Below are 26,702 nucleotides of genomic sequence, written 5' to 3'. Positions count from 1 at the left end.
TTAAGAGTGTTGTTCTGCTTTGAGAGTCGACCACTGGTCAGTTTGTAGGACCAGTGCCACATCACTCTTCACCTTTATCAGCTGCCTTTTAGGAAAGCTTATATGTGGTTCCTTACACACCACTTTATTGAATCTGAACTACAAGGTTGTACCTACAAAGGATTAGGGAAAAGCAGTCTAGTTAGGGTGAAATCAAACTAGAAAAGAATAAATAGTGTTATGGGGCAGGTGAAGGTATGTCAAAGTTAGGCAAGATGATTGAACCAACAGGTACTGACAGTGCTCAGGAGCTAATAAAAGCTGGTGCTGGAGAATGGAAGCAAGGATCCATAGGCAAAGGTAAATAAAAGTGCTGTCGTTTTATTTATACCATTTAAAAGGATGTTTATTCCAGTTGACACAAGAAAACATTCCCACACTGGCGCTGGATGTAACGAGGGCATTGGTGGATAAATGGGTCCTGGAAAGGGTGAGCCGTGAAAAGACGCCCCATACTGTGGCTGGAAGGATGACACTAGATGCAGGGAAATCCAAGCCGGACTTGGCCGGCGTGACTGGATGCCATCACTGGGGAGCCTGGGCGGAAGCATGGTACCCAGAAGAGGAAAAGCCACTTTGACCAGCATGGAATGCATGCATCCATGTTGTCGTCCGTGACCTGATGGTCCCTGTTTCATGCATGCGAATGAGATGGGTAGAAGATAGCTTCAGCTCCCGTTCTCCACCTGTAGAGAACTCTTCAGGCACTTTTCGCCCTTTTGCACGGCTTAATTATAGAGGTCTCTACAATTAGACCGTAAAAAGGGCAAAACTTATCCGAGAAGTTATCTACAAGTGAAGAACAGGAGCTGTTTACACACCATTGGTGATTGGGCTGTCCTGTTAGCCTTGCTGCTAGCTCAGGATGTGTTATAACACAATCTGGGGGAGAGCAGCAGGAGGCTTTGGAGAAAATTTGCATTTCCTGAATCTCACCTAGAGGGCAGCAGTGAGATGTTCAGTTCCCCCATCATTCCTATCTTCAGTTGAGTAAAATCTATAAAGCTATAGAAACAAAACAAATCTGTAAAATGGTCAGGTTAGCTTTTTCAAGGCTAAATAAAATAAGCTTCAATTAGGTGGGGTAGCAAATGACTATCTTTCTGTTGAATAAATATGCAACATGACGAGACTGGTGGCTCCCTGTTTACAGAGCTCATGGGCCAGATGCCACTTAGTTCGGACGGGTAACTAGGTAAATACAGACTGTTGAATCTTGGAGATGGGCTAGCCTCATACTCAGTGTATTTATAAATCTATTTTTAACATTAATAGCGATTATATAAATAATAAGAGGATTACAGTAAAGTAAATGGACAGTGCAGTGAGCAAACTATACTTCATACAGTAACACAAAGTACATTGTTGGTGATCTTTACATAACATAATTGGCAACCTTGATGGCATGTAACAAAGTTGTCATGCTACACCTAATTTCCTCTATTGATTTCAGTAAATTGTGTTATGCTTGTCAGTAATTTCTCTTGTGTTGTAACCTTTTACCTATGTTTTCTTTGGTTAACAATGCTCATGGGGATTACTAAAACATATTTGCACTGTTCTGTAAAGGACACTAATTAATATATATATATATATATATATATATATACACACACACAGTATAAAACAGAAAGTTATTCTACCACATTCTACTTGCATGTCCTGTTTAACACAACCCTGTAAATATGGGTACATATAGAACATAACACTTAATCGCATGATATCAAACAATTCCTGCTCAGCTCCCACCTAGGTTACACTCTTGTTTCTGGGTGAACATTAAGAACATTACAGGACATAGGACAGTATTCAGAAACCCGCTCCTAGCATGCCTAGATAAAAGTCCAGACTGCTGCCCCCAGCCTGAGATGATGCTCCTCTCATGAGCCAAGCTCTGGCTGTCTGGTCCAAGATCATGTCCCAGGATCCTGGTTCTATTCTTATCGATCCTTCTGTCCTCCAACATCTGGAGCTCCTGTGGCTTTGTGCTATTGTGTCAATAGGCTAGCAGACACGAAACATCAGATATTCAGAACAGACTTCCTTTTGGTGCACATGCGGAGGAACCTGTGGCTTATATGTTGGTCTACAGAGCTTCAGTGTAAAAAGCATATCACGTACCTGGTGGAGACCAAGCTGTAGAGGGGGCTTCTCTTGCACCTCCTGTCCAACACCCCTGATAGAGATGACAGGCGGTGTAAGACACAGAGTGGCACGAGGGCCGGTATAGCAGGTGATGTCTTGGCAGAAGACTGATGGCTGTGGATCACCGGATGAACACCTGAAACTGGAACTCGGTGATGCTGGATGAGAAGGCAGGAGCGTAATCGGAACACAAGCCAAGGGGTTGTCAACAGCCGGACAGCACGGGTACAGGAACGTGAGGCAGAAGCGGAGTCAGGATACAAGCCGAAGTCGGTACACAGTCTGGCAGCAAGGTACAAAGGCATAAGGCAAGGCAGGGTCAAAGACAGGCTGAGGTCACAAGGCAGGCAGGAATCCAAGGAGAGTCAAAAGGCAAGCCGGGTCGGTGTAACGGGAAATCCACAAGCAGGTCAGGGCACAGGTAAACAGGAACACAAGCTGAAAGACCACTCAGCAATGTGCTCCTGTCACCGCCTGGTATAAATAGGCCGTTTGGCGCCAATTGCGTGCGCACGTTGCGTACGCACGTTCGCACGTCCGCGCATTGGCGCGTTCGCGCATTGGCGCATTGGCGTGTTCGCGCATTGGCGCATGCGCATTCGCACATTGCTTCCCGTGTGCCTGGGCACGCGCACTGAGCGTCTCTTACATTGCCCCCCCCCAATGGGCGGCCTCCGGATGCCCATCTGCAACATCTTCTCAGGATGAAGCTGAAAAAAGGTTTGAATTAGATCCGTAGCATGGAGGTTGGCTTCTGGTTCCCAAGAATTTTCTTCCGGGCCATAGCCCTTCCATTTAATCAGGTACTGGACAGTACCTCCTCTTTTCCTACAGTCTAATATTGCTTCAACCTCGTATTCCTCGTTGCCATCAATAGTTTCAGGCGGAGGTGGATCCGACTCTCGGTCAGGAAATGGATTGGGTCTGGTAGGCTTCAGTAGGGACACATGGAAAACAGGATGAATTCTGTATGTTTCCGGGAGTGAAAGTTCATAGGCAGCAGGATTGATTTGTCTCTTAATAGAGAATGGACCGATATATCTAGGCCCCAGTTTCTTAGACGGACATGACAGTTTTAGATTGATAGAGGATAACCAAACCTTGTCTCCCGGTCTGAGGTTTAGATCTCCCCTCCTCTTCCTATCAAAAGATTTTTTGTTGTCTTGCTGTGCTCTGACAATGGCATCTTGCAATAATTTGTTGTTGGTTTGCAAAAATGTAGCTTTTTCCTGGACTGCGGGAACCAAGGAATCAGGTATTACGTCAGGCATAAAGGCCGGGAAGTACCCATAGTTTGCAAAAAACGGGGCTTGACCCGTGGCTGAATGCACTGCGTTATTATATGCAAACTCTGCTAGGGGTAAAAGTGATGCCCAGTCGTCTTGTGAGAAAGATGAAAAACACCGGAGGTACTGCTCCAGGGTCTGGTTTATACGCTCCGTTTGCCCGTTTGTTTGCGGGTGATAAGCTGAGGAAAAGTATGTGTCAATTTTTAATGTTTTGCAAAGGCCTCTCCAGAACCTCGAAGTAAATTGCACCCCTCGGTCTGAAGTGATATTACTAGGAACCCCGTGGAGCCGAACCACTTCCTTGATGAAGGTTTGGGCAGTTTCCATTGCTGAGGGAGTTCCCAACATAGGGATAAAGTGGGCCATCTTTGTTAGTCTGTCGACCACCACAAAGATGGTCGTGAATCCTTCAGAAGGAGGGAGCTCAACGATAAAGTCCATGTTTATCATTTCCCAAGGCCTCTTGGGAATGGGCAAAGGTCTTAGCAAACCCCAGGCTTTGGCCTTGTCATTCTTGTTCCGGATGCAGATTGTACAGGTGCTAACATAATTACGGCAGTCGGACCTCAGACCAGGCCACCAAAAGGACCGTTGTACCAGGTCAACCGTTTTAGATATCCCAAAGTGCCCTGCCAAGGGGTGATCATGGCACAGGCCGAGGATCTTGGCACGTAGACCTGGAGGTACAAACACTTTTTGGTTATAGAAAAACAGACCTTCTTCTTCCTGAAGGCACATACCTGATGGTAAAACATCCCTTGTGGACGCCTGCTTCAGCTGCGTTAACAGATCCGCTTGCAAAAGTAGAAAACTTTGGGATGGCAGGATTGTGTCTACTGGGTGACACTCTTCGTCCTCTGGGTACATGCGGGAAAGTGCATCAGGTTTGCCATTCTTGGAGCCTGGCCTGTAGGTGATATGGAAGGTAAAACGAGAAAAGAACAGTGCCCACCTGGCTTGACGTGGTTTCAGTCTCTTAGCTGTTCGGAGGTACTCCAGATTTTTGTGGTCAGTAAAGATCAGGATAGGGTGAGATGCTCCTTCTAATAGGTAGCGCCATTCCTCCAAGGCCGCCTTGATGGCCAGTAATTCCCGGTCTCCAACATCGTAGTTCCTTTCTGCTGGGCTGAGTTTCCTGGAAAAGAAGGCAACAGGATGAAGAAGAGATTTCGTACCTGAACGCTGTGACAGGATGGCACCTATGGCATTTTCTGAAGCATCCACCTCGAGAACATAGGGCAGAGCGGGATTTGGGTGTCGTAAGATAGGTGCAGTAGTGAATAGAATCTTCAACTGGTCAAACGCAGCTTGTGCTGCCGGTGTCCATTGGAAACGGGTGCCTTGCCTTGTTAGCTGGGTGACTGGAAGCATAATGGCGGAGAAGTTCTTGATAAACTTGTGGTAAAAATTAGCGAAGCCAATGAACCTTTGTGTGCTCTTCCTGTCTGTGGGAGTGGGCCATTCGAGGATCGATTTGACCTTTTGGGGGTCCATGGAGATCCCAGAAGTGGAAATGACGAGTCCCAAGAATTGGATTGATTCCTTTTCGAACTCGCATTTCTCAGCCTTTGCGTATAATCCATGGTCTCTTAGGCGGCCGAGAACCTTCTTGACATGTTCACGGTGCATTTCAATGGAACCTGAAAAGATAAGAATATCGTCAAGGTAGACAATCATAAACAAATCAAGGAAGTCTCTGAAAATATTGTTCACGAAATGCTGAAAAGTAGCTGGAGCATTGCACAATCCAAAGGGCATGACAAGGTACTCGAAGTGGCCGAATCTTGTGCGAAAGGCGGTCTTCCACTCATCGCCCTCACGGATCCGTACTAGGTTGTATGCTCCACGTAGGTCAAGTTTTGTGAATACCGTGGCTGCCCTGAAACGTTGGAAAAGTTCAGGAACTAAGGGCAGGGGGTATCTGTTTTTGACAGTAACCTTGTTCAACTCCCGATAATCAACACAGGGGCGTAGAGAATGATCCTTCTTTTCAACAAAGAAAATACCAGCCCCTGCGGGGGACATAGAGGGCCGGATGAAGCCTTTTTTCAGGTTTTCGTCGATGTAAAGGCGTAATGCCTCAAGTTCCAGTTCAGAGAGGGGGAAGATACGCCCAAACGGTATCTCAGCACCTGGTAAAAGTTCAATTGGGCAGTCATACGACCGGTGAGGTGGTAGGATGTCTGCTTTCTGTTTATCAAAGACTTCCAAGAACTCATGGTAAGCTGCAGGCACAAGTTGGGATGCAGAGGGATCAGGTTGCAGGCCCAAAAGTGGTGCAGGTTTCCCTGGACTGGGCTGGAAGCAGTTTTGTTGACAATAGGTGGATGGAAATGCCACTTCTCCTGACTTCCAGTTTATCTGAGGATTGTGTGCTTGTAGCCATGGGATACCGAGAATGATAGGGAACAGAGGAGATGGGATAATATCCAAGCACAAGTATTCTCGGTGGCCTTTATTAGAGATAGCCAGTAATGGGCAGGTTTCTTGGGTTATAGGCCCGGACTTGAGATGGGATCCGTCAGCTAGATGGATAGATAACTGACGGGTTTTCGCTTGCAGAGGGATCTGATGACGCTGAGCAAAGTCACTGTCCATGAAGCAGCTGCAAGCGCCGGAGTCAATAATGACTGGGACTTGGATGGTCTTTCCGAGAATCTGTAGTGAGAGAGGTAGAGTAATGTGAGTGGACAGATCCTTCCCAGAACTGTTTGCAAGGTAAGAAGGAAAAGCAAACTGAGACTTACTAGGCCGCACCGGGCAGGTCTGAAGGTAATGTCCGGCTTCCCCACAATAGAGGCATAAGTTGTTTCGGCGTCTTCGCAATCTCTCCTCAGTGGTTAGTGGAGAACGTAAAAGTCCGAGTTGCATGGGCTCCACACTGGAGGTTGTGGGGAAAGCGACAGGTGGACGAAAAGCCGGAGGTGACGGCACTTGAGGCAACATCCAGGTAGGTCTGGAACTTCCAGCTCTTTCCACTCTCCGCTCCCTGAGCCTGCGGTCAAGCTGGATAGTAAGACTAATAAGGTCATCAAGAGAATCAGGCGTACCCACTCTGGCAAGTTCATCCTTAAGGCCCTCTGATAGGCCGAGACGGAATTGATGCCGTAAGGCTGCATCATTCCAGCCTGTATCGGAAGCCCATCTGCGGAATTCGGCGACATAGTCCTCAGCAGGGCGGCGGCCTTGTTGTAATGTATGTAGGGTTGCTTCGGCTGTAACAGATCGCTGGGGGTCGTCATAAAGCTGCGCCATCGCTTCGAAAAATGATGAGATGGTGTTCAAGGCTATATCATTTTGTTCCAGGAGACGGTGGGCCCAGGATTGCGGCTCTCCGAGAAGTAGAGAGATTACGAACCCCACCTTGGTGGATTCAAGTGAGAAAGTCCGTGGCTGCAGGGCAAAGTATAGCTCACAAGAATTCCTGAAAGCCCGGAATTTGTGTCGGTCACCCGAAAATCGTTCTGGAGCAGGTACCCGAGGTTCCGGTGGTGGCAAAACCACTGAAGGTGTGGATAGAGCCCGTTCGGGCATGGAGGTCCCAGGTGCCGGGGTTGCCGGGGTAGAAGCCATGGATTGGATGCGACCCTCTAATTGGAAGTAACCCTCTTGCAAGGATTTGACTGCTTGGGTAAGCGAAGCAAGTTGCTGGCATACTGCCTCTAGAGGTGAAGCCCCTCTCTCAGTCTCCGACATCTGGCTGAGTGGTACTATCACGTACCTGGTGGAGACCAAGCTGTAGAGGGGGCTTCTCTTGCACCTCCTGTCCAACACCCCTGATAGAGATGACAGGCGGTGTAAGACACAGAGTGGCACGAGGGCCGGTATAGCAGGTGATGTCTTGGCAGAAGACTGATGGCTGTGGATCACCGGATGAACACCTGAAACTGGAACTCGGTGATGCTGGATGAGAAGGCAGGAGCGTAATCGGAACACAAGCCAAGGGGTTGTCAACAGCCGGACAGCACGGGTACAGGAACGTGAGGCAGAAGCGGAGTCAGGATACAAGCCGAAGTCGGTACACAGTCTGGCAGCAAGGTACAAAGGCATAAGGCAAGGCAGGGTCAAAGACAGGCTGAGGTCACAAGGCAGGCAGGAATCCAAGGAGAGTCAAAAGGCAAGCCGGGTCGGTGTAACGGGAAATCCACAAGCAGGTCAGGGCACAGGTAAACAGGAACACAAGCTGAAAGACCACTCAGCAATGTGCTCCTGTCACCGCCTGGTATAAATAGGCCGTTTGGCGCCAATTGCGTGCGCACGTTGCGTACGCACGTTCGCACGTCCGCGCATTGGCGCGTTCGCGCATTGGCGCATTGGCGTGTTCGCGCATTGGCGCATGCGCATTCGCACATTGCTTCCCGTGTGCCTGGGCACGCGCACTGAGCGTCTCTTACAAAGCATCTTTTCAAGATACCGTCTATTGGGGAACACATTTTCGTCAAATCCCTGGACACCTTTATCAAGGAAAGCACAAAGGAAGACCCATTTGCCCCAGAAAAAGCAGCAAAAGCCCCTGAAAATAATTAGAGCTCTTTCCATTATTTATGCTTTCACGTCCAATGCCAAGCCTGGAGTTCAGCATTGTCATAAGCACAGGACCCGTAAACACACCAAATCTGTAAGCAAGTCCTCCTCATAATGAGGCGGCTCCCCACTTATTAAATGTAAAGTTTTTTCCCTTTGCTGTCATCTTGTCCCAGGACTTTTCATGTGCTTGGATCTAGAACATTGTTTTCTGGGACTGCAAACAAGAATTTTGGTCTCTACCCCGCTTTATGTTGTCAAAGCTTGCAATTTTATCTTTGCCAAGTTTGACAGACCATCACTGGTCTTGAAAAGGGTGAAACAACAATCCATAATACAAATATTTTTCAACTATTTTCATTATTGATTAGATGGTCAGCCAATTAGTTGGCCTGCATAGAGAAGGCATTATTTGTTTACATGTCAGTTTACGCAGTGCAGCACACATGCAGCTCAGTACACTGTTCATACATGTTAGTATACACAATGCAGTACCCATACAGCTCAGTACAGCATTCGTATATGTTAGCATACACAGTGCAGCACGCATACAACTCAGTACACCATCTATACATTTCAGTAAATGCCTGAGTACATGTGAATGTGTGCAGAGTAATGCCTCATGGCACGTGTAGTCCTGGACAGTTGAAGGAAGTGGTAATATAAAACACCTGCACTAATATATAAAAATTCAATGAGCAGCTGCTGTTCACCCAATAGGGGAATTTGACTAAAAGAATATATATAAATATAAACAGCGTTTGCTCAAACTTTCAAATACATAAATAGTTTAAACAATTAAATTCATGAGGCTAAACGTGCTATAAAAATGCTGTAAAGTGCTAAATGCTGTAATTGTTGAGATAAATATATAAATATAAGTGCCAAAAATGGTTTAAATAGATTAAATAAATTCATACAATAATAGACAGTACTAAAAATTCATAACACAATACAAAGTGCTTGAAATGCTGTGAATAAAGTGCTAGATGCAATATTATTAATACAAATATATATAAATATATGAAGTGCCAAAAAAAAAAGAAAAAACTCAAGTGAATTCATATAATGGACAGTCCATGTAAATGTCCAGAGAACTGTGCCAGTCTGCTCAAAAACTGTGCTGATTTCCTTAGTGATGGAAGGTGCTCATCGGTGAGAAAGGTGCCACACTCCCCTCCTGCACCCCTACTCACCAGAAATGAAGACCCTCTCTGGGTCAGATATGGCCTTAAAGGGGAGTAAGGAGTTTGAACAATGTAATGTTACAGTAAAGTTTACATTTCTTATTCTGCAGTTTGTGTGTAACACTCCATTTGTTCATGAAATTATTTTAAATAAAAGATTATTTTTATGGTTTTTAGCTGATTAATCACTTAATTGAAACAACAACCAGTCAACGAATTGCTTATGAAAATAATCATTAGTTGCAGCCCTAGTCTGGAGCAGCTCCTCTGCCAAGAGGTCATAACCATAATCCTGGAAAGGAATAAGTTTCAGGATTTTCATTACAACCTGTTGACCATTCCAAATTAAAGTAAGCATCTAAGCATCTGCCCCATACTGGATCTAAATATCCTCAACAGATTTCTTTCAGTTAAAAAGTTCTGTAAAAATGTAAGCAATCAGCCATTGCTTCCTTCCACCTGGGATATTTCTGGCCTCTGTGAACATCAAGGAAGCATGCTCACACATACCAATCTTTGCAGAGCATCAACACTACCTGCATTTTTCTTTGGGCACACGGCTTTACCAGTTTGTAATCCCTCTGTTTAGCCTGTCCACTGCACTTGGTCCTTCACTAAGGTGCTAGCCCTGGTTCTCACTCTGCTGTTATCTCAGGACATTACCATTGTGGGATTTTTAAACAATCTTTATCTGAGGGAACTAACGGCACAGGCTCTGTCAATCAATGTTCGATTGACTGTGCGGATCACACAAAGGTTTGGTGGATGTTTAGAAGTCTGTGCTGGAACCCTCTAACCATTAGGAGTATCTGGGTTTGGTCCTGTCCAGGGTTTTCCTTCCATGGGACAAACTCCAGAATGTCCACTCCCATGCTTGGACTTTACAGTCTAGGTGCCAACCAAGCCCCTGCTTTTAAATGAGGGTTCTGGACATATTGGTGGCCTCCTTGGGTTTAATGGTGGGTTTGAGGATGCTGTTTCGCATTCCCAATCATTTCAGACTGTTATAACTCAACATTCTGGCAGTGCGGGACAGGTGAGATCAGTCTCTGGACCGGCTCATCCACCTGAACCCCTGAAGCAGACTTTCTGTAGCCTGGTGGATCATGGGTCTGACACTGTAAATTGGAAAAACCTTCCTCCCACTGGTCTGGAAAGTCCTTGGTCTGGAATGGTTGCCAGGCTGGTGGGCTGGAGAGGAGCCCTCTTAGTGCAAGGGATTTGGTTGCCAGGAGGAAGCTCATCGGACTGGGGAGAGGCCCCCATAGTGTAAGAGAGGTCGTGGCCTAAAGGAAGCTAATTTCTCATTCTGGAGCCCAGGGCTCAGTTATCCCTTCAATGCTGACCTCATGTCTACAAGGTCATCCGACGAGGGTTCAGTAGTATAACACCATTATCATCAGCCATCAGAGAGATACCAGAACTGATACTTGCTTGGCAGAAATTCATGTTATGGCCCTGTCCACTTTGCACATCCCTGGCATGAAAAGTGGGGAGGTGGACTTCCTTGTTTGTCAACGTCTAGACTCCTGAGAGTGGTCTCTTCATCCCGAGGTGTTTCTAGAAACCTTTCAAATGTGTGGGAGAACAGGCGTAGACTTCCTGGCTTCCAGGTTCCAGTAATTACCATTCTAGGAAGTACTCCAGGGGCAAATTATGTCTTTTCTCCGGTCTGGTCTGTATCAACACTTGACCTTCAATACCATCCATTGGTCAAATCTCAGCCCCAGTGATTCTCTTTCAGACAGCGCTTTCTTCTCAATCCCCTCTGTGGGATCTCAACCTGGTTCTGTCAGCTGTTAAAAAAAATGTCCATTAAAACTGTTAGTGATATTCCTCTGTCTATCTTCACTCACAAGGTTGCCTTTCTCATCACTAATAGTTCTATGAGGTGAGTTTCCAAGTTGGCATCCTTAACTTGTAAAGAATCCTTTCTTCTGCTACAGAAGGAAAAGGTTGTTTTGAGAGTCAAGGCCTCTTCTTTTTAAGGTAGTTATTTCCTTTCACTCTAACCATCTCTATGTGCAAAACAGGACAGAGAGATGGTTTAGATTGTTCAACCATCTCTCTGATTTACTCCTAAACATCTTAAGGCGATATGCCTCCATTGTCCAAATGTGATATGATGTTCAAGTTTATCTCTCAGTGCAAGCTCATTTTCAACAGTTTGATGCACTGTTTGTCACCTCTGAAGGTCCCTGTATGAGACAGCTTGCTCCTTGTGCCACTGTCGTTAGGTGGATTTGTCATCTCATCATTCAAGGGGCAGGGTTCCCTCTTCCTGATTTAACCAAACCCCACTTGACCAGTTTTAGTGCTTCAAGGGCTTTTGAGTATCAGGCATCTGTTTCTAAAATTTGCAAGGCCTGGTCTTCAGTTGACATGTTTGTTTAGTTTTCCCAGATGGATGTTCAGACCTCAGCCCATGCCGGGTTAGGTTTGAGACACAGCTTATTAAGTCTCCCTTAAAGCATCCTTGTAAACCTATTTTCTTTTCCTGGTGGGCCCATTATCTTTTCATTTACTGTTGCCAACCCTCAGTTTGACTGTATTTTCATGTCCCAGTGTTGCAGATTACTATCCTATCTTCTGCAATATAAGACTAAGAAAAGAGGGATTTTGTTTAACCTGTAAAATCATTTTCTGAGGCTACATGAGGAAACATAGGCCCCTTCCCTCTGTTCTTATGATCCACTCCTATCATTTCTTGCTACTAAACTGAGGCATGCTAGGATCAGGAGGCGTTATACTGGGCTGTGTTTACACCTTTTCTTTGTCATTGTCCATTTTTTCTGAAGATGGCAGCATAAACCAGTGTTACAGAATACTATCCTGTGTCTTGTAATGTACTCCGAAAAGGGATTTTACAGGTAAGACAAAAATCCTAATTTCAGGGATGCTGTAAGCCAGTAAGTCTAAAGTCAAACCGCTATTTACTTATATTTACTCACATATATCATGGCACTGTTTTTTGTTTTGTTTTAAAAAAATACTCTAAGTACCTTAGGCTCGGTTTCCACTAGTGCGACTTGCTGTGCGACTTGACACATGTCAAGTCGCACAGCAAGTCAAAAGCCATTGTTTTCAATGTGGCCTGTTTCCACTGCCGCGTCTTGAGTTGCGGGGACTTCAAAAGTAGTTCGTGCACTACTTTTGAGCCGGCTTCAGTGCGACTTCCCTCTATAATGAGGGACAAGTCTCACTGAAAGCCGCAAGCAATGTTAGCTACGAAGTCGCGCTAGAAGTAGCACGACTTCTTAGCCGCACTAGTGGAAACCGAGCCTTACTTCTGCAGTGCTGTTGTGTGGTAACATGATTTTTCCCTAGCATCTGCAGAGAAAGATCTTTGGGAAGGGCTTCTATTACTCTGGTGATGTATGCTCACTACAGTATGAGTCTGTGTCTGGCCAGCCCTGATTGGTGCCATGCCAGTAACATGACTAAAACAGAAAAGAAATTCAAATTAGATTATAAATATCAAATATTTGTTTTACAGCTCCCTATACATCTTGAACATCAAATGTGTAGTTTTGTGCATTAATATGGTGTAGGCAGAGAGAATTTTATCACTAGTTTTCATTTTGTTTAGATGACATTGGCATCCAAGCCTTTTCGCTTTTCTTTACAGGTATCACCAATTACTTTAGATATATTTAAAGTGATAATAAACCTTCAGATTTAAAAAACAAACATGTTATACTTACCTGCTCTGTGCAATGGGTATGCATAGAGCAGCCCAGATCCTACTTTTCTTGGGTCCCCAGCCGGCGCGCCTGGCTCTTACTTTTCAGCAAATGCCCCCAAAGAAAACTGATTTCTATAGGGGCAGTTGTGCTGGCCCGCTCCCGAGCCTCCCCCTGCACCCTTATCACAGAGTTTGAATGACAGCGGCAGGAGCCGACGGCTCCATAGTGTTTAGCAATAGAAGTACATGGAGGAGGGAGGGAGGGGAGTTTAATTTACCAGAGTGTATACACCCACATGTGTGACTCTATAGTCATGTGGGCTGCACAGATAAGAAAAAGGAGGAAGTGAAGAGCTTAGAAGGGAACTGAAATTGAACATGCTCCTTAGAGGCCACCACCTTGTCTACACAATCTCAGGCTGCAGTGGGTACACAGAGACGATGGGAGGGACAGCTGAAGGCAGGATTAACCAGGTATATTTTACTCAACACAAAACAAATGCTTTAGTGGCTTTGTGAGTATGAACACTCTGTCATACAGTAAAGCATGCAATGAGAGTTTTTCATAGTGTGGGTTTAATGATACTTTAAGATCATTAGGTTAATTTACCAGAATGTATATGCCCACATGACTCTATAGTCATGTGGGCTGCAGAGATAAGAAAAAGGAGGAAATTAAGAGCTTATAAGGGAACTGAAATTGACCATGCTCCTTAGAGGCCCCCAGATGGTCTACACAATCTCAGGCTGCAGTGGGGATACAGAGAAGATGGCATGGACAGCTGAAGGCAGGATCAACCAGGTATATTTCACTCAACACAAAACAAAAGCTTTAGTGGCTTTGTGAATGTGAACACTCTGTTATACAGTTTAGCATGCAATGGGAGTCTTTCATAGTCTGTGTTTAATGACACTTTAGGATCATTAGGTTAAATTTATCTAAAGAAGACAGTTGAAGTTAAAGCAAATGTAAGAAAAAAACATGTACTGAATAACAGCTTACCAGTCTTTAGATGTGGTAGCTGCACTTGTTTTCTTTTTCCAGACTAATTATACTTTCTGCAAGAACAGAAAAATACCAGCTGTTACTTTCAAACACAAAATGTGTTACTGACAGGATTATCAAATAAACATAACAGGCAAAACCCCTCAAAAAAAAGAAAACTGATGCAGACACCACATCTTTGGAGTGGTAAGCTGCAATATACTACATTTATGTGTTGGGGTTTAGACACACTTTAAGCAGGTATCCAGTGGAGGCTGGTCAATAGGGGGTGCAGGGGCACCGCCCCCCCAAGGCTAGTCACAGTAAAATTAGCATAAAAAAGTGTTCCTTTATTATTGCAGCGGGGCGCCGGACACATTGCTGGCTATGGGAGGGGTGGGGGTTTAGGCATCATGTGCCTCTTTTCTTTTGTGATTGGCGGTCCCTTAGAGTGTCTTAGGGGCGCAGAGCGATGCGCCCCGGACACTCCCATTCACGATTGCCGTCCTGTGATTGGTCCAGCCTGGACCAATCAGGACGTCCGACATCATAGGGGTGGTGCTTGGGCCGGGCGTCACAGCCTCTCATTCAGCTTCTCAATGGCCCCTCTACGCGGGCACACGGCAGCCAGCTAGGTTCAGCGTGACCATGAAGGGGAGAGGAGTTAGAGGAGGCAGCTGCTGCAGGTACCACAGATCCTGGATTAGAGAGAACCGCGAGTGTGGCCGCCGCCCCCTTGTGAGCCTGGGTAGGAGGAATGACGAGGCGGCTGCATTTAGAAGAATCAAGCTCTACATTTCCTTCTGTGTCCTCTGAAAGCCTGTAGGAGGGGGAGGATGAGAAGCGGACATTCTGAGGCTGCAGAAGGAAATGCAGAGCTTGATTCTTTAAAATGCAGCTGCCTCTACTGCTCCTCTTATCCAGTGTCTTTCTACTGACCCCCAGTGCTCTCTGACCAGCCCCAGGGCTCTTCAACCCAACTGCTCTCCAACATCCCCCAGTGCTCTCCCCCTCCCCCCCCCCAGGGCGCTCCTACTACCCCCAGTGCTCTCCTACACCCCCCAGTGCTCTCCTACACCCCCCAGGGCTCTTCTACACCCCCTGCGCTCTCCTACACCCCCCAGGGCTCTCCTACATCCCCCAGTACTCTCCTACACCCCCCCAGGGCTCTCCTACACCCCCAGTGCTCTCCTACACCCCCAGGGCTCTCCTTCACCCCCCAGTGCTTGTATACACCCCCAGTGCTCTCCTACACCCCCCTAGTGCTTTCCTACACCCCCCAGGGCTCTCCTACACCCCCCAGTGCTCTCCTACACCCCCCAGGGCTCTCCTACACCCCCAGTGCTCTCCTATACCCCCCTGGGCTCTCCTACACCCCCCAGGGCTCTCCTACACCCCCAGGGCTCTGCTGTAGAGTCTATTGATGCTGGCTACTGGGAGATCTATTATTGTTGTTTGGATGGTGCTATTGTTGCTGGAGGGGGAGATATTTTGTGGCAAGTAGTCTATCTTTGCTGTGGGATCTATTGTTGCTCGGGTCTATTGTTCTGGGGGATCTATTGTTGCTTTAGGGGATCTATTGTTGCTTCAAGGCATTGTACCTTGATTACTGAAGGCCCCTTTCACACTTGTGTGACCTCAAAGACACACAATTTTTTCAGTGTTCTTTGCCGCAAAGCAATGCCTATTACATTTTTCTGTTTGCGCCCCCCCCCCCCCAAAAATTTGAAGCACCAGCCGCCACTGCAGGTATCACTAACTTCTCTCTATCTTCTCCCTTCCCCCTTCGCCCAACCCCAATGCTATGCACTGTTTACATCCTGTGAAGGTTTCATGGTTCTGTAAAGGGTTGTGTATGTACCAGGCTCAACATTTCTCCATGCAAAGCTCATTGCATTTCATGTGCACAGTACACCCATTATATTCTCATTGACCCCTGTGCTCTGTGCCCCAAGTTCACCCTTTTTTGAAGCCTATTCATGTGCTTCAAAAAAACCCTTATTGGAATCCATGCATCCGGCACCCTGCATGTAGATTAGGGGGTCGGATGCATGGATGGGGGGCGGCACCCCTGCGCTGCTGCACCCCTAATAGATGGGCCACCACTGGAAGTGACATTGTTGGAAAGATCAATTGGATTTTAACTGGGGTCTGATACCATCTAGTATGGAGTTCAAGAGCTGTTTCTCTGATGTTAAGAGACTTTGTACAAAAGCTGATTGTTTTTAATCGTTTTCTCTAAACAAAAGTATTACCAGATTTACACTATTGGGAGCACTTGGCTCTTTTCCTCCTTTTTTATACATGTGATGCTTGGAGTTGATCCCTAATGAGAAGTGGTGGTTTCATATACCATTGTTTGACTATGGCGTTCATAACCATTATGCGCAATATGACTGCTCTATGTAAAGGGAGTCATGCTTTTCTGGTAAGCCTACATGTATGACATGGTGGTGGAGTGGAATTTGTTGGATGAACAAATGAAGAGTACCTGTCCTTGTTCTCATATTACATTAGAGAAGAACTAGAAAGAAGAGGATTGTTTTCATTTGACTGACACTATTCATTTAACTTATTGTTCACAAAGTGTTTTTGCACTGCACTTTTAGTCCATTTGGATTAGCGCAGCCCTTGTTTCTATGTCTAATATGCTATAATATTGTTAACCCATTGTGCTTTGGGAATTCATTGTTATTTGTTAAATGTCTATTTGTTAAGAAAGAAAAAGATGGTGTAACTGTAGGAAAACAGGTATAAGAGCCAGATCACACCATGAATCGCACAGAAACGTGCTGTGCATTCCTCTGCAATTCACTTGCGATCCAGGTGCAGTATGATTTCACCCGTTTCATTTGAATGGGTTGAAATTCCAGTGGACTGCCCAAAAGTGTATGCACTGCTTTATAAAATACACAGATCACATGGTATCACTGTACCATGCGATCCGGTACAGGCAAACACACTGCATTTGCTACCTGTATTTGGGGTGTCATTAACTACTTGACCTCTGGTAACATTTTACCCCCTTCGTGACCAGGCCATTTTTGCTATTTAACATTGTGCTACTTTAACTAGAAATTGCACTGTCATGCAACGCTGAACCCAAATTAAATTTATATAATTTTTTTTTCACACAAATAGAGCTTTCATTTGGTGCTATTTGATCACCCCTGTTTTTTACTTTCTGCTATAACACATTTCCAATAAAAAAAAATTTTTTCATAAATTTTGGCCAAAATGTATTCTGCTACATGTCTTTAACCACTTCTGGACTGGAAAATTTTCCCCCTTAATGACCAGGCCATATTTTGCGATTCGGCACTGCATTACTTTAACGGACAATTGCGCAGTCATGTAAAATTTATGTCCTTTCTTTCCCACAAATAGAGCTTTCTTTTGGTGGTATTTTATCACCTCTGCGATTTTTATTTTTTGCGCTATAAACAAAAAAATAGCGACAATTCTGAAAAAAAAAAAACAATATTTTTCACTTTCTGCTATATAACATTCTCAAAAAAATGTAAAAATAAAAATGTTTTAACATTTTAGGCCAATTTGTTTTCTGCTACATATTTTTGGTAAAAAAAAATCGCAATAAGCATATTTTGATTGGTTTGCGCAAAAATTATTGCGTCTACTAACTACGGGAAAGATTTATGTCATTTTTTTTTGTTTTTTTCACTAGTAATGGCGGCGATCTGCGATTTTTGGCGGGATTGCGACATTGCGACGGACAGATCGGACCCCTAACTGACATTTTTGACACTTTTAAGGGGAACAGTGACATTTTTACAGTAATCAGTGCTAAAAATATGCACTGTTACTGTAATAATGACACTGGCAGGGAAGGGGTTAACACTGTGGGTGATCAAGGGGTTAAATGTGAGCCTAGGGTAGTGATTCTAACTGTGGTGGGCGTGGCTTGTGAAATGATCATAGAGACCTGTGATCCTATATAGAAGGATCACAGGAGCTCTGTGATCATTCTAGAGAGAACGGTCAGCTTTGTTTACAACAGCTGACCATTCTTCTCTCTCAGTGGGGAGCGATCGTGGGTAGCCGACGGCAATCAGAGCCGCCTGCTCCGTGCATCGGAGTCCCCGCTGCCGAGACGGGGGAGCGCGCCGCCGGTGGCATGCGCTCGCCCCCTAGCTGCAAGCGTGCGGGAGGGACAGCCTGCCGCAGTAAATATGCGTTGGACGGTCCGGAACCGGTTAATGAAAACAAATCCCAATAAGTGTATACTGGAATTTTTATTTATTTATTTATTTTTATATTACTAATGGTGATCATTATAAGTGATCAGCGTCTTATAATGGGACTTTGATAGTGCGGTGCTAAATCTGACAATAACTGCTGCCGGGAGGGAACTGACTAACTGCCACTGACTTCACCAGTGACATTTATACAGTGATCAGTGATAATACTATACACTATCACTGTACTAATTGCACTGGTTGGGAAGGGGTTAACATCTAGGGCGATCAAGGGGTTAAATGTTGGCCAAACTATGTGTAACGTGTGTGAACTGTGCTGCTTTTACCAATAGATTGCTAAGTAGTACAGACCTCTGTGTTGATTGTTAACACAAAGCTTTGGGCTGTGATTGTACACAGCCGATCAGCAGGTCCTGGCTGTGAATCATTGGACGGGAGATGCTGACAGGGTCCTGCTGTGTACAATCACAGCAGGTGCCGTTGGGGGCGTGCTCGTGCGAACACCCAAAACCCGGAAGCAGGTAGCGACTTCTGCAAGTGGTTAAGTTAACATTGACACCTGCTGTAGATCACAACTGCAGTGCATTGGAAAGCAGGTTTCCCGCACCATGTTCTCGCCCTAAAACACCAATTCTCACACACTGGCACAAATTGGCCTAAATCCAATATAGTTCACCTTTAACAGGAAAGCCAGTGCCAACTTACAGCAATGGTGATCAACTTACAATCAACTTTCTCTTGTCATAAACAAACAGCTGCACATAATATCCAGTGAATGTAATACTACAGAAAGCTCTCAGAGACTGCAGGTATGCAACAGCCAACGGGAGATAGTCAGAGACTATGGGCATGCAGCAAGAGATGGGCAGAGACTTCAGACATGCTGCAGGAAACAGTCAGAGCCTGCAAACCTGCCATAATAGTTGTTGGAGGCTAGGGATATGCTTCAAGAGATAGCCATAGACTGGAAACAGATTACATGAGACTTCTAGAGATAACATTATGTTATAGCCCCTATACAAATCAATGTTTTCACACCTGAGCTTCCTGCATTCCCCTTAAAAATGACTTGTGCAGTTTTTGATATTTCTCTCAGCAAATTTTGTTATAAAAGATCAGAGGAAAAATAACACAAAACTGGGATGGACAGCACAAAAAAAAGAAATATATACTATATTGCGACACCTGCCTTTACACGCAAATGTACTTTAATGGCATCCCAGTCTTAGCTCGTAGAGTTCAATATTGAGTTGCCCATCCTTTGCAATTATAACAGCTTCAACTCTTCTGGGAAGGCTGTCCACAAGGTTTAGGAGTGTGTCTAGGGGAGTGTTTGACTATTCTTCCAGAAGTGCATTTGTCAGGTCAGGAACTGATCTTGGAGGAGAAGGCCCGGCTCTCAGTCTCTGCTCTAATTCATCCCAAAGATGTTCTATTGGGTTGAGGTCAGGACTCTGCGCAGGCCAGTCAAGTTCCTCCACCCCAAACTCACACATCCATGTCTTTATGGACCTTGTTTGTTAAGTGGTGCACAGTCATGTTGGAACATGAAAGGACCATCCCCAAACTGTTCCCACAAAGTTAGGAGCATGAAATTGTCAAAAATGCCTTGGTGTGCCCACGCCTTAAAAGTTCCCTTCACTGAAACTAAGAGGCCAAGTCCAACCCCTGAAAAACAACTCTGCACCATTATCCCTCCTCCACCAAATGATTTGGACCAGTGCACAAAGCAAGGTCAATAAAGACATGGATGAGCGAGTTTGAGGTGGAGGAACTTGACTGGCCTGCACAGAGTCCTGACCTAAACCTGACAGAACACCTTTGGGATGAATTAGAGCAGAGACTGCTAGCCAGGCTTTCTTATCCAACATCAGGGCCTGATCTCACAATGCCCTTCTGGAAGAATGGTCAAACGTTCCCATAGAAACACTCCTAAACCTTGTGGATAGCCTTTCCAGAAGAGTTGAAGCTGTTATAGCTGCAAAGGGTGGGCTAACTCAATATTGAACCCTACGGACAAAGACTGGGGTGCCATTAAAGTTAATGTGCATGTAAAGGTAGGTGTCCCACAACTTTTGACAATATAGTGTAGTTTGAAAGAAAAAACCAAACCAGCATAAAGCATATTTTTCTTTCACTGACTTGAGTTAGCACCAAAACACAGACTACTGTCAGCAGGGGCCTTAATAGCCACAAAATATTTGCCAAAGAGCAGCATGTGGCTTACAAGCTGCAGGTTGGACACCAGGGGTCTGAAGGATTTGCACATACACATTGGGATACAATTTAAAATCTTAATTAGGGCTCCTTCACATGGGTGGCAGGGGTAGCAATATTGGCTCCTGAACGCCTGACATCTACTGCTATCCCCCAAAAAGTGATCCACGGCGAGTCGCTTTTCAGAATCTAAATCATCCTGTTACCTCTTAATAAAGAAGAAAATGGAAAACTGTTCAATTATTTGGTAAACCTGGAGTCCTAAATGGACAGAAAATGGGCTTTTTAGATATCTCCTAAGGATCAACCACCAATATCACATTGATAGAGTATGTTAAAATGTTTTATAAAGAGCATTTAATAATTCCAATATTGTGTACATAGAAGCAACAAGGGCCATAGATGACCCATAATAACTTCTAGGTGAAATAACAACAAATATGGTAAGACATCTAATCATACAGAACATGCCAAATGTGGTAAAACATCTAACCATGCAGTAAATGCCAACATGTTTTGCGATATCTATATCCTGCTTCTTCGAGGCTTTTTGCTGTCCGCATGTGATCCAAAAATGTGGAAAGGTAGCATTGGATATGTTCCAGTTAGGGGGAGACCCAAAATAAGTGATGTACACATCCTAGACCACAGACGCATAGACACTATTGTTGGCCAGTGACTCATCCAAAGCTTCAAAAAGGAGGCAGATACTGTGCCTGATCGCGCAAAAATCCAAAGGTCACAGCAGATAGCATTTCTTGATACATTGTATTCATCCACAGTAAGATGTCCGGGTCTCCCGAGGCCCCACCACTCCAACCCTTCAAGATTTTGGGAGATTCTAAATCATCCTGTTACCTCTTAATAAAGAAGAAAATGGAAAAGTGTTAAATTATTTGCTTGTTATATATGTGAAAGACTGAGCTAGAGCTAATTCCTTCTGAAACTTTGTCATTTCAGGAGCTTTTCTCATTCCTTACGTGATTATGGCTGTGTTTGGTGGAATTCCGCTGTTTTATATGGAGCTGGCTCTGGGTCAGTATCACAGAAATGGCTGTATTTCTGTATGGAGGAAAATATGTCCATTATTTAAGGGTAAGTCTTTTAGTTGTGGAAGTAAAAACATAATGTGTGGTTCTGTAATCAAAAGCTGAAAATAGTAATTAAAGTTCTCTTTTTTGCAAACCGAAATGAAAATGTGATGAGGAGGCTACCTTAAAAATCATATTTTTATATACATCCAGAGATAGGAAGCAGAAATGATATGTAATTCTTGATATTTTCTATAAAAGCTAACTACATAGTTTGACCACAACCTTTCTCACCTCCCGAGCTTATTTATTAGTCATTGGAATCTTCCATTAGAATAAAGGGCCAATGTGATGATTCAAGAATTGGAAAGGGGCTGGGCAAGCTTGAATTTTGAAGAAAAGTAGAGTTTTTCATATAACTTCCAAAAACAGTCTTTGAAAGAAAAAAACAGAAACCTCTGTATAGAGTCAGCACCAGTGACATAAAAAACGAACATGCCCATTTTATTTCTTAAGTATAAGAAATAAAAAACAAGAACCATAAAATGATTACAATAATATTAAAGATATTAAAAGGTTGTTTTTGGCATTGTGAGACATCCTTCAATCCCTCTTTTGGGCCTTACCTTGGGTCACCTTGGACCTTGGACCTGTCACCTTGGCTCCTAACCACAACCCTGGGAGGCTTAAGCTGGCCATATATTATACAATTTTCTTATTCAATTCTCTTTAGATTTACCTTCAATGATATATTGTAAAGGCCTACCCTATTGCATACAAATTGAAAGTGTTTATGTTTGACCTCATATTATTTGGTTTTGGTAAATCTAAAGGAAAATTGTAGAAGAAAATTGTATAATGTATGGCCGGCTTTAGCATAGCTTTTTAGCTTGTCACAGCTTGAGTGGGGAATTACAGTATATTCTTTTGGAGACTCTTCTTTGTACATTCTTATGGAGGCATATATGTTAATCTTCCTGTAGCAGTTCTTATAGATCCACTAGCAGAAGAGTGACATGACATTTTAAAAGTCCTACACCCCATGGCCTCTAGGTTCTAGAGCACAGTAAATACCTATCTGGAGATTACAGACACAGCTCTCCAGTATTCTGAACCATTGGGTTATATTGCCCCTACAGGAGTAGGACACTAGGCAGAAAAAAAGGCTTGGCTATGCCTATGGGCAGTCCTAGGTGGTATACTCCCCCTCTCTGCTATAGGCCTTCAGTTTTTTTCGCCTAGTCAGGAGTAAGGACCTAGTTCCCTGCCGGGATCTCTGGTCCTGGTAATTCTTTCCTTTTAAATGGCTTTTTTTACTCCTGTTTTTTTTCTTGTGAGATTTATATTCAACTGCCGGACTGGGCAATGGGCTGGATAATCTAGATCCAGTGGTCACACAAGTCTGGCGAGCAAGTGTGCGCAGGCCACAGCTCCGCGCTAGGCCGGCTGTGACATAGCCCCACTGGACGTGGCTGGCCTGAAAATTAAACGCCTTGTGAGGTCGCATATGACCGGGTCTCAACCTGAATTGATGTGTTCTTTTTGGCCTACAGACCCCCCATTTCGATAGCGAAGAGGTTCTATCTGCAGAGGTGCCCGCCAGGTTCCTGGTGTAATGCATCTGAAAATTCAGCGGTTGTGGCTGTCCCCTTTGGCACACAGAAGCCGTCTCGCGAGGCAAAAGTGTTTCCTTAATTCTCCTATTTTGACAGATTTATCACAAAAGAGTGGGAGCGCCCAAAATGTCCCTTTGTGGTACCTAAACGCTTTGTGGTGAGGTACCCCATTGGGGAGTCCCTCCTCAAGAAGTGGACTGTTCCACTGGTGGTGGACCCCCCAGTTTCCAGGTTGATCAAGGCAACTGTGATTCCGACAGAAAAGCGGAGGCTGTGGACTGCAATATGTTCACTGTTGCTGGTTTGGGCCGGTCTTCACCATTGCCCTGATGTCGCAAACTCTGACCGAGTGGGCTAAACATTTGCGCCGTGACCCGGAGGGTGAGCAACTTCCAACAACAAACAAACACGGGGGCGCACGGGCCTAGTGCATTATCCTTTGATTGGTTTATTAAAAGAAAAAAGATTAAAAATACTCACAAACGAGTTCTTGGTTAAAAGCATATCACATAAGGAGCGCAGTCCTCAGTTGTGTGATCTGAGGGTATGTTGTCCCTTGAATTCGTAATGGCTAACGCGTTTCGAGGCTTAGCCTCAGAGCCTCATTTCTAAAGCATGTTTAAGTCTATAAAAGAGGGAGACCATAGAGTCCTCCCTACTAATTATGTCATTGTCTTTCTCCAAGGGTTTGTCCATTAGACTCTGCTGCTCAAAAGTGTTGATGCTATTGGTAAAACCTTTAGCCAGGGATTGTCTTCTGAGTTCCCTTTCCTCGATGGAAAGCACCATTTTCACCACAGCCAGTAAAGTGAGAATTCAAATGAAACTTCAATGGGTTACACCCTCTCTTCCGCCGCAGGAGTTCCCCAAATTTAGTTGCTAAAAGAGTTTTTTGGCACAAGGCACCAGTTCCCTGCGCTCAGAGAGGTGTAGTTGATAGTCCTCCTTATTAGGGTCTTTCCACTGTTTCTAGAGCTGTGGACTCGACAACCCAGGATGAATGCTGCGACCTTGCTGCCCTTTATACGACCAGGGAAGTCTGGAAATACTGCAAACAACAAACAAACACAGGGGCGCACGGGCCTAGTGCATTATCCTTTGATTGGTTTATTAAAAGAAAAAAGATTGAAAATACTCACAAACGAGTTCTTGGTTAAAAGCATATCACATAAGGAGCGCAGTCCTCAGTTGTGTGATCTGAGGGTATGTTGTCCCTTGAATTCGTAATGGCTAACGCGTTTCGAGGCTTAGCCTCTTCCTCAGAGGGTGAGCAACTTCCCCCTGCCTTTGCTGAATTGGCAGACCAGTTGGTCCATGGGCTACAGTTTATCTGTGATGCCTCTTTGGAGGCGGCTCCTCTGATTTCTAGGCTGTCTGTTTCGACAGTGGAGATTAAGCGTGTATTGTGGCTTAAGTGTTGGTCTGCAGACCAGACTTCTAAAAAAGCTCTGTCCTATTTACCGTTTCAGGGCGATCGCCTGTTTTGGGCTACCCTGGATGACATCATTAAGAGTCTCACAGTGAGAAAGAGTACCTTTCTTCTACAGTCTGGAAAGGGTAAAGAACATTGTCGCAGACGTGGCCTGTCTTTCTTGGCTCACAAGAAGTTTTTTCGTCTCTCAGGGTCCACTGACAAGGGCTCAAAACCTTTCAAGTCCACCCCGGGGCCAGCAAGCCGAAAGTGGGATTCTCTAGACCCGCGGACAAGGCTCCTTCAGCCTGAAGCTGCGCCCTCACCCTTGCCTGGGGTGGGGAGGCGTCTTTGTTGCCAGAAATACCACAACAACGGATCCCAGTGTACATGCAGACTATTGGTCCCCTGGATAAGCCGACGCGTTTCACATTCATTGCGAAACACGTCGGATTATCCAGGGACCAATAGTCTGCATGTACACTGGGATCCGTTGTTGTGGTATTTCTGGTATCTTCTATGAGTTATCATACACACACGGATCTGCATTCTTTTATCTTATGTATTGTATGTCTTGATGTCATATTTGTTTTTTATTTTTTGTAATAAAAATATATTTTTTATATATCAGTGTTGTTTGTATTCCTGCAACCATTATATGCCGGTATAGTCCCGCTTTCTTGGAACCTCTCTTGGTCCCTATATTTTTGCTCTGGTTTAGTCTTTTTGGGGATGATGGCATACATATCACGGAATCCATTTTCTGTTCCATTGGTGTTCACCCTCGTTCTTTTTTCGGTGGCTCAGATTTTGACCTTCCTTCAACGAGGTGTTCAGCAGAAATTGGCCTTGAGTACCATCAAGGACCAGGTGTCAGCCTTGGCTACCTTCTTTCAGCGACCCCTGGCCACACATTCTCTGGTGCATTCATTTATTTAAGGGGTTCGACATCTCTCTCCACTGGTGCAGTCTCCTTTACCGCCATGGGATCTGAACTCGGTGCTTTCAGTGCTCCAGAAGCCCAGCTTTGAGAATATTCAGGAGATTCCCTTGCTTACCTTGTCCCAGAAGGTGGCCATTTTAGTGGCTATCACCTCTAAGATAAGGTAGTTCTTCGCCCATGTCCGTCGTTCCTTCCTAAGGTAGTCTCTGATTTCCATTTGAATGAAGACATTGTGTTGCCTTCCCTGTGTCTCAGGCCCAAGCATCCTAAGGAATTTGATTTGCATGCCTTGGATGTGGTTTGGACGATTTGTGTGTATTTGGCAGCCACGGAGTCTTTTCGGAGGTCAGACTCGCTGTTCGTGATTACGGACGGGCCAGAAAAGGGCTGACTGCTTCTAGTGCAACCATTTCCAGATGGATTAGACAGACGGTGACTCAGGCCTGTTCTGTCAAGTTCCTCTTTTCCCTGTGACGGCGCACTCTACTCAGGCGCTTAGTGCTTCTTGGGCCGTCATCAGGCGCCAGTGGCACAGGTTTGCAAGGCGGCTACTTGGTCGCCGATGCACACTTTCACTAAATTCTACAAAGTGGATGTGTTGGCATCTGTGGATGCTTCTTTTGGCTGCAAAGTTTTGCAGGCTGCTGTTTAGAGGGTCGGTTCCTTTTTTGGGGGTGTATGTTCAGGTTAAGCTCATGTTGTTATTTTTTGTTGATCTCCTGTTTACCTGGATGGCTATTTTGTTTAACCTTGGGATTTTTGTGGTCCCACCCCTCATGTTTGGCACTGCTTGGGGACCTCCCAATGGTTCAGAATACTGGAGAGCTGTGTCCGTCAATGAACGAAAGAGAAAATGGGATTTTTGACATACCGTAAAATCCATTTCTCTGAGTTAATTGACGGACAAAACACCCACCCCTCTATGGAGTTGTAATACTTCTGACACTGCTTGGAATAAAACTGAAGACCTGTAGCAGAGAGGGGGAGTATACCACCTAGGACTTCCCCTAGGCGTAGCCAAGTCTTTTTTTCCACCTAGTGTCCTACTCCTGTAGGGGGCAATATAACCTAATGGTTCAGAATACTGGAAAGCTGTGTCCGTCAATGAACTCAGAGAAATGGAATTTACAGTGAGTCAAAAAAAACATTTTTCCATAGTAGGCATTGTAAATTAGACTTTATTCTGCTTCTTTGAGGGCCAGAGTATTCATAACCAAAGAAGGACTAGTAGTGATACATTTGAATTGTAAAATAAAGGAAGGTAAAAGAAAATGTGAAACTTTTTGATGTTAGGGACCCATAACTGTTGTTACCGGTACTTCAGTATTCAAATCTATTTGCCCTTTATTCATTGCAGTGTAGCTCAGAAACCAGTTGAAAGCAATGAGCACCCAAGGTTGAAGCTGCATTGCA

The 26,702-nt window shown here is 44.8% G+C and overlaps 1 protein-coding gene across 1 annotated transcript in view; it reads left to right on the top strand.

The window, feature by feature from the left end:
- Positions 1–26,702, top strand: part of SLC6A4 (solute carrier family 6 member 4) — a 163,923-nt gene that overhangs the window by 72,943 nt on the left and 64,278 nt on the right. The window contains exon 3 of the mRNA XM_082245100.1: positions 21,249–21,383. Coding sequence (XP_082101226.1) covers positions 21,249–21,383 — 135 coding nt within the window. The remainder of the gene's footprint in view (positions 1–21,248; positions 21,384–26,702) is intronic.

Source organism: Pelophylax lessonae, assembly GCF_965119305.1.
Source record: "Pelophylax lessonae genome assembly, chromosome: 2".
Taxonomy (NCBI): domain Eukaryota; kingdom Metazoa; phylum Chordata; class Amphibia; order Anura; family Ranidae; genus Pelophylax; species Pelophylax lessonae.
The sequence above is the reverse complement of the archived record's forward strand: the minus strand, read 5'-3'. Positions and strand labels throughout refer to the sequence as shown.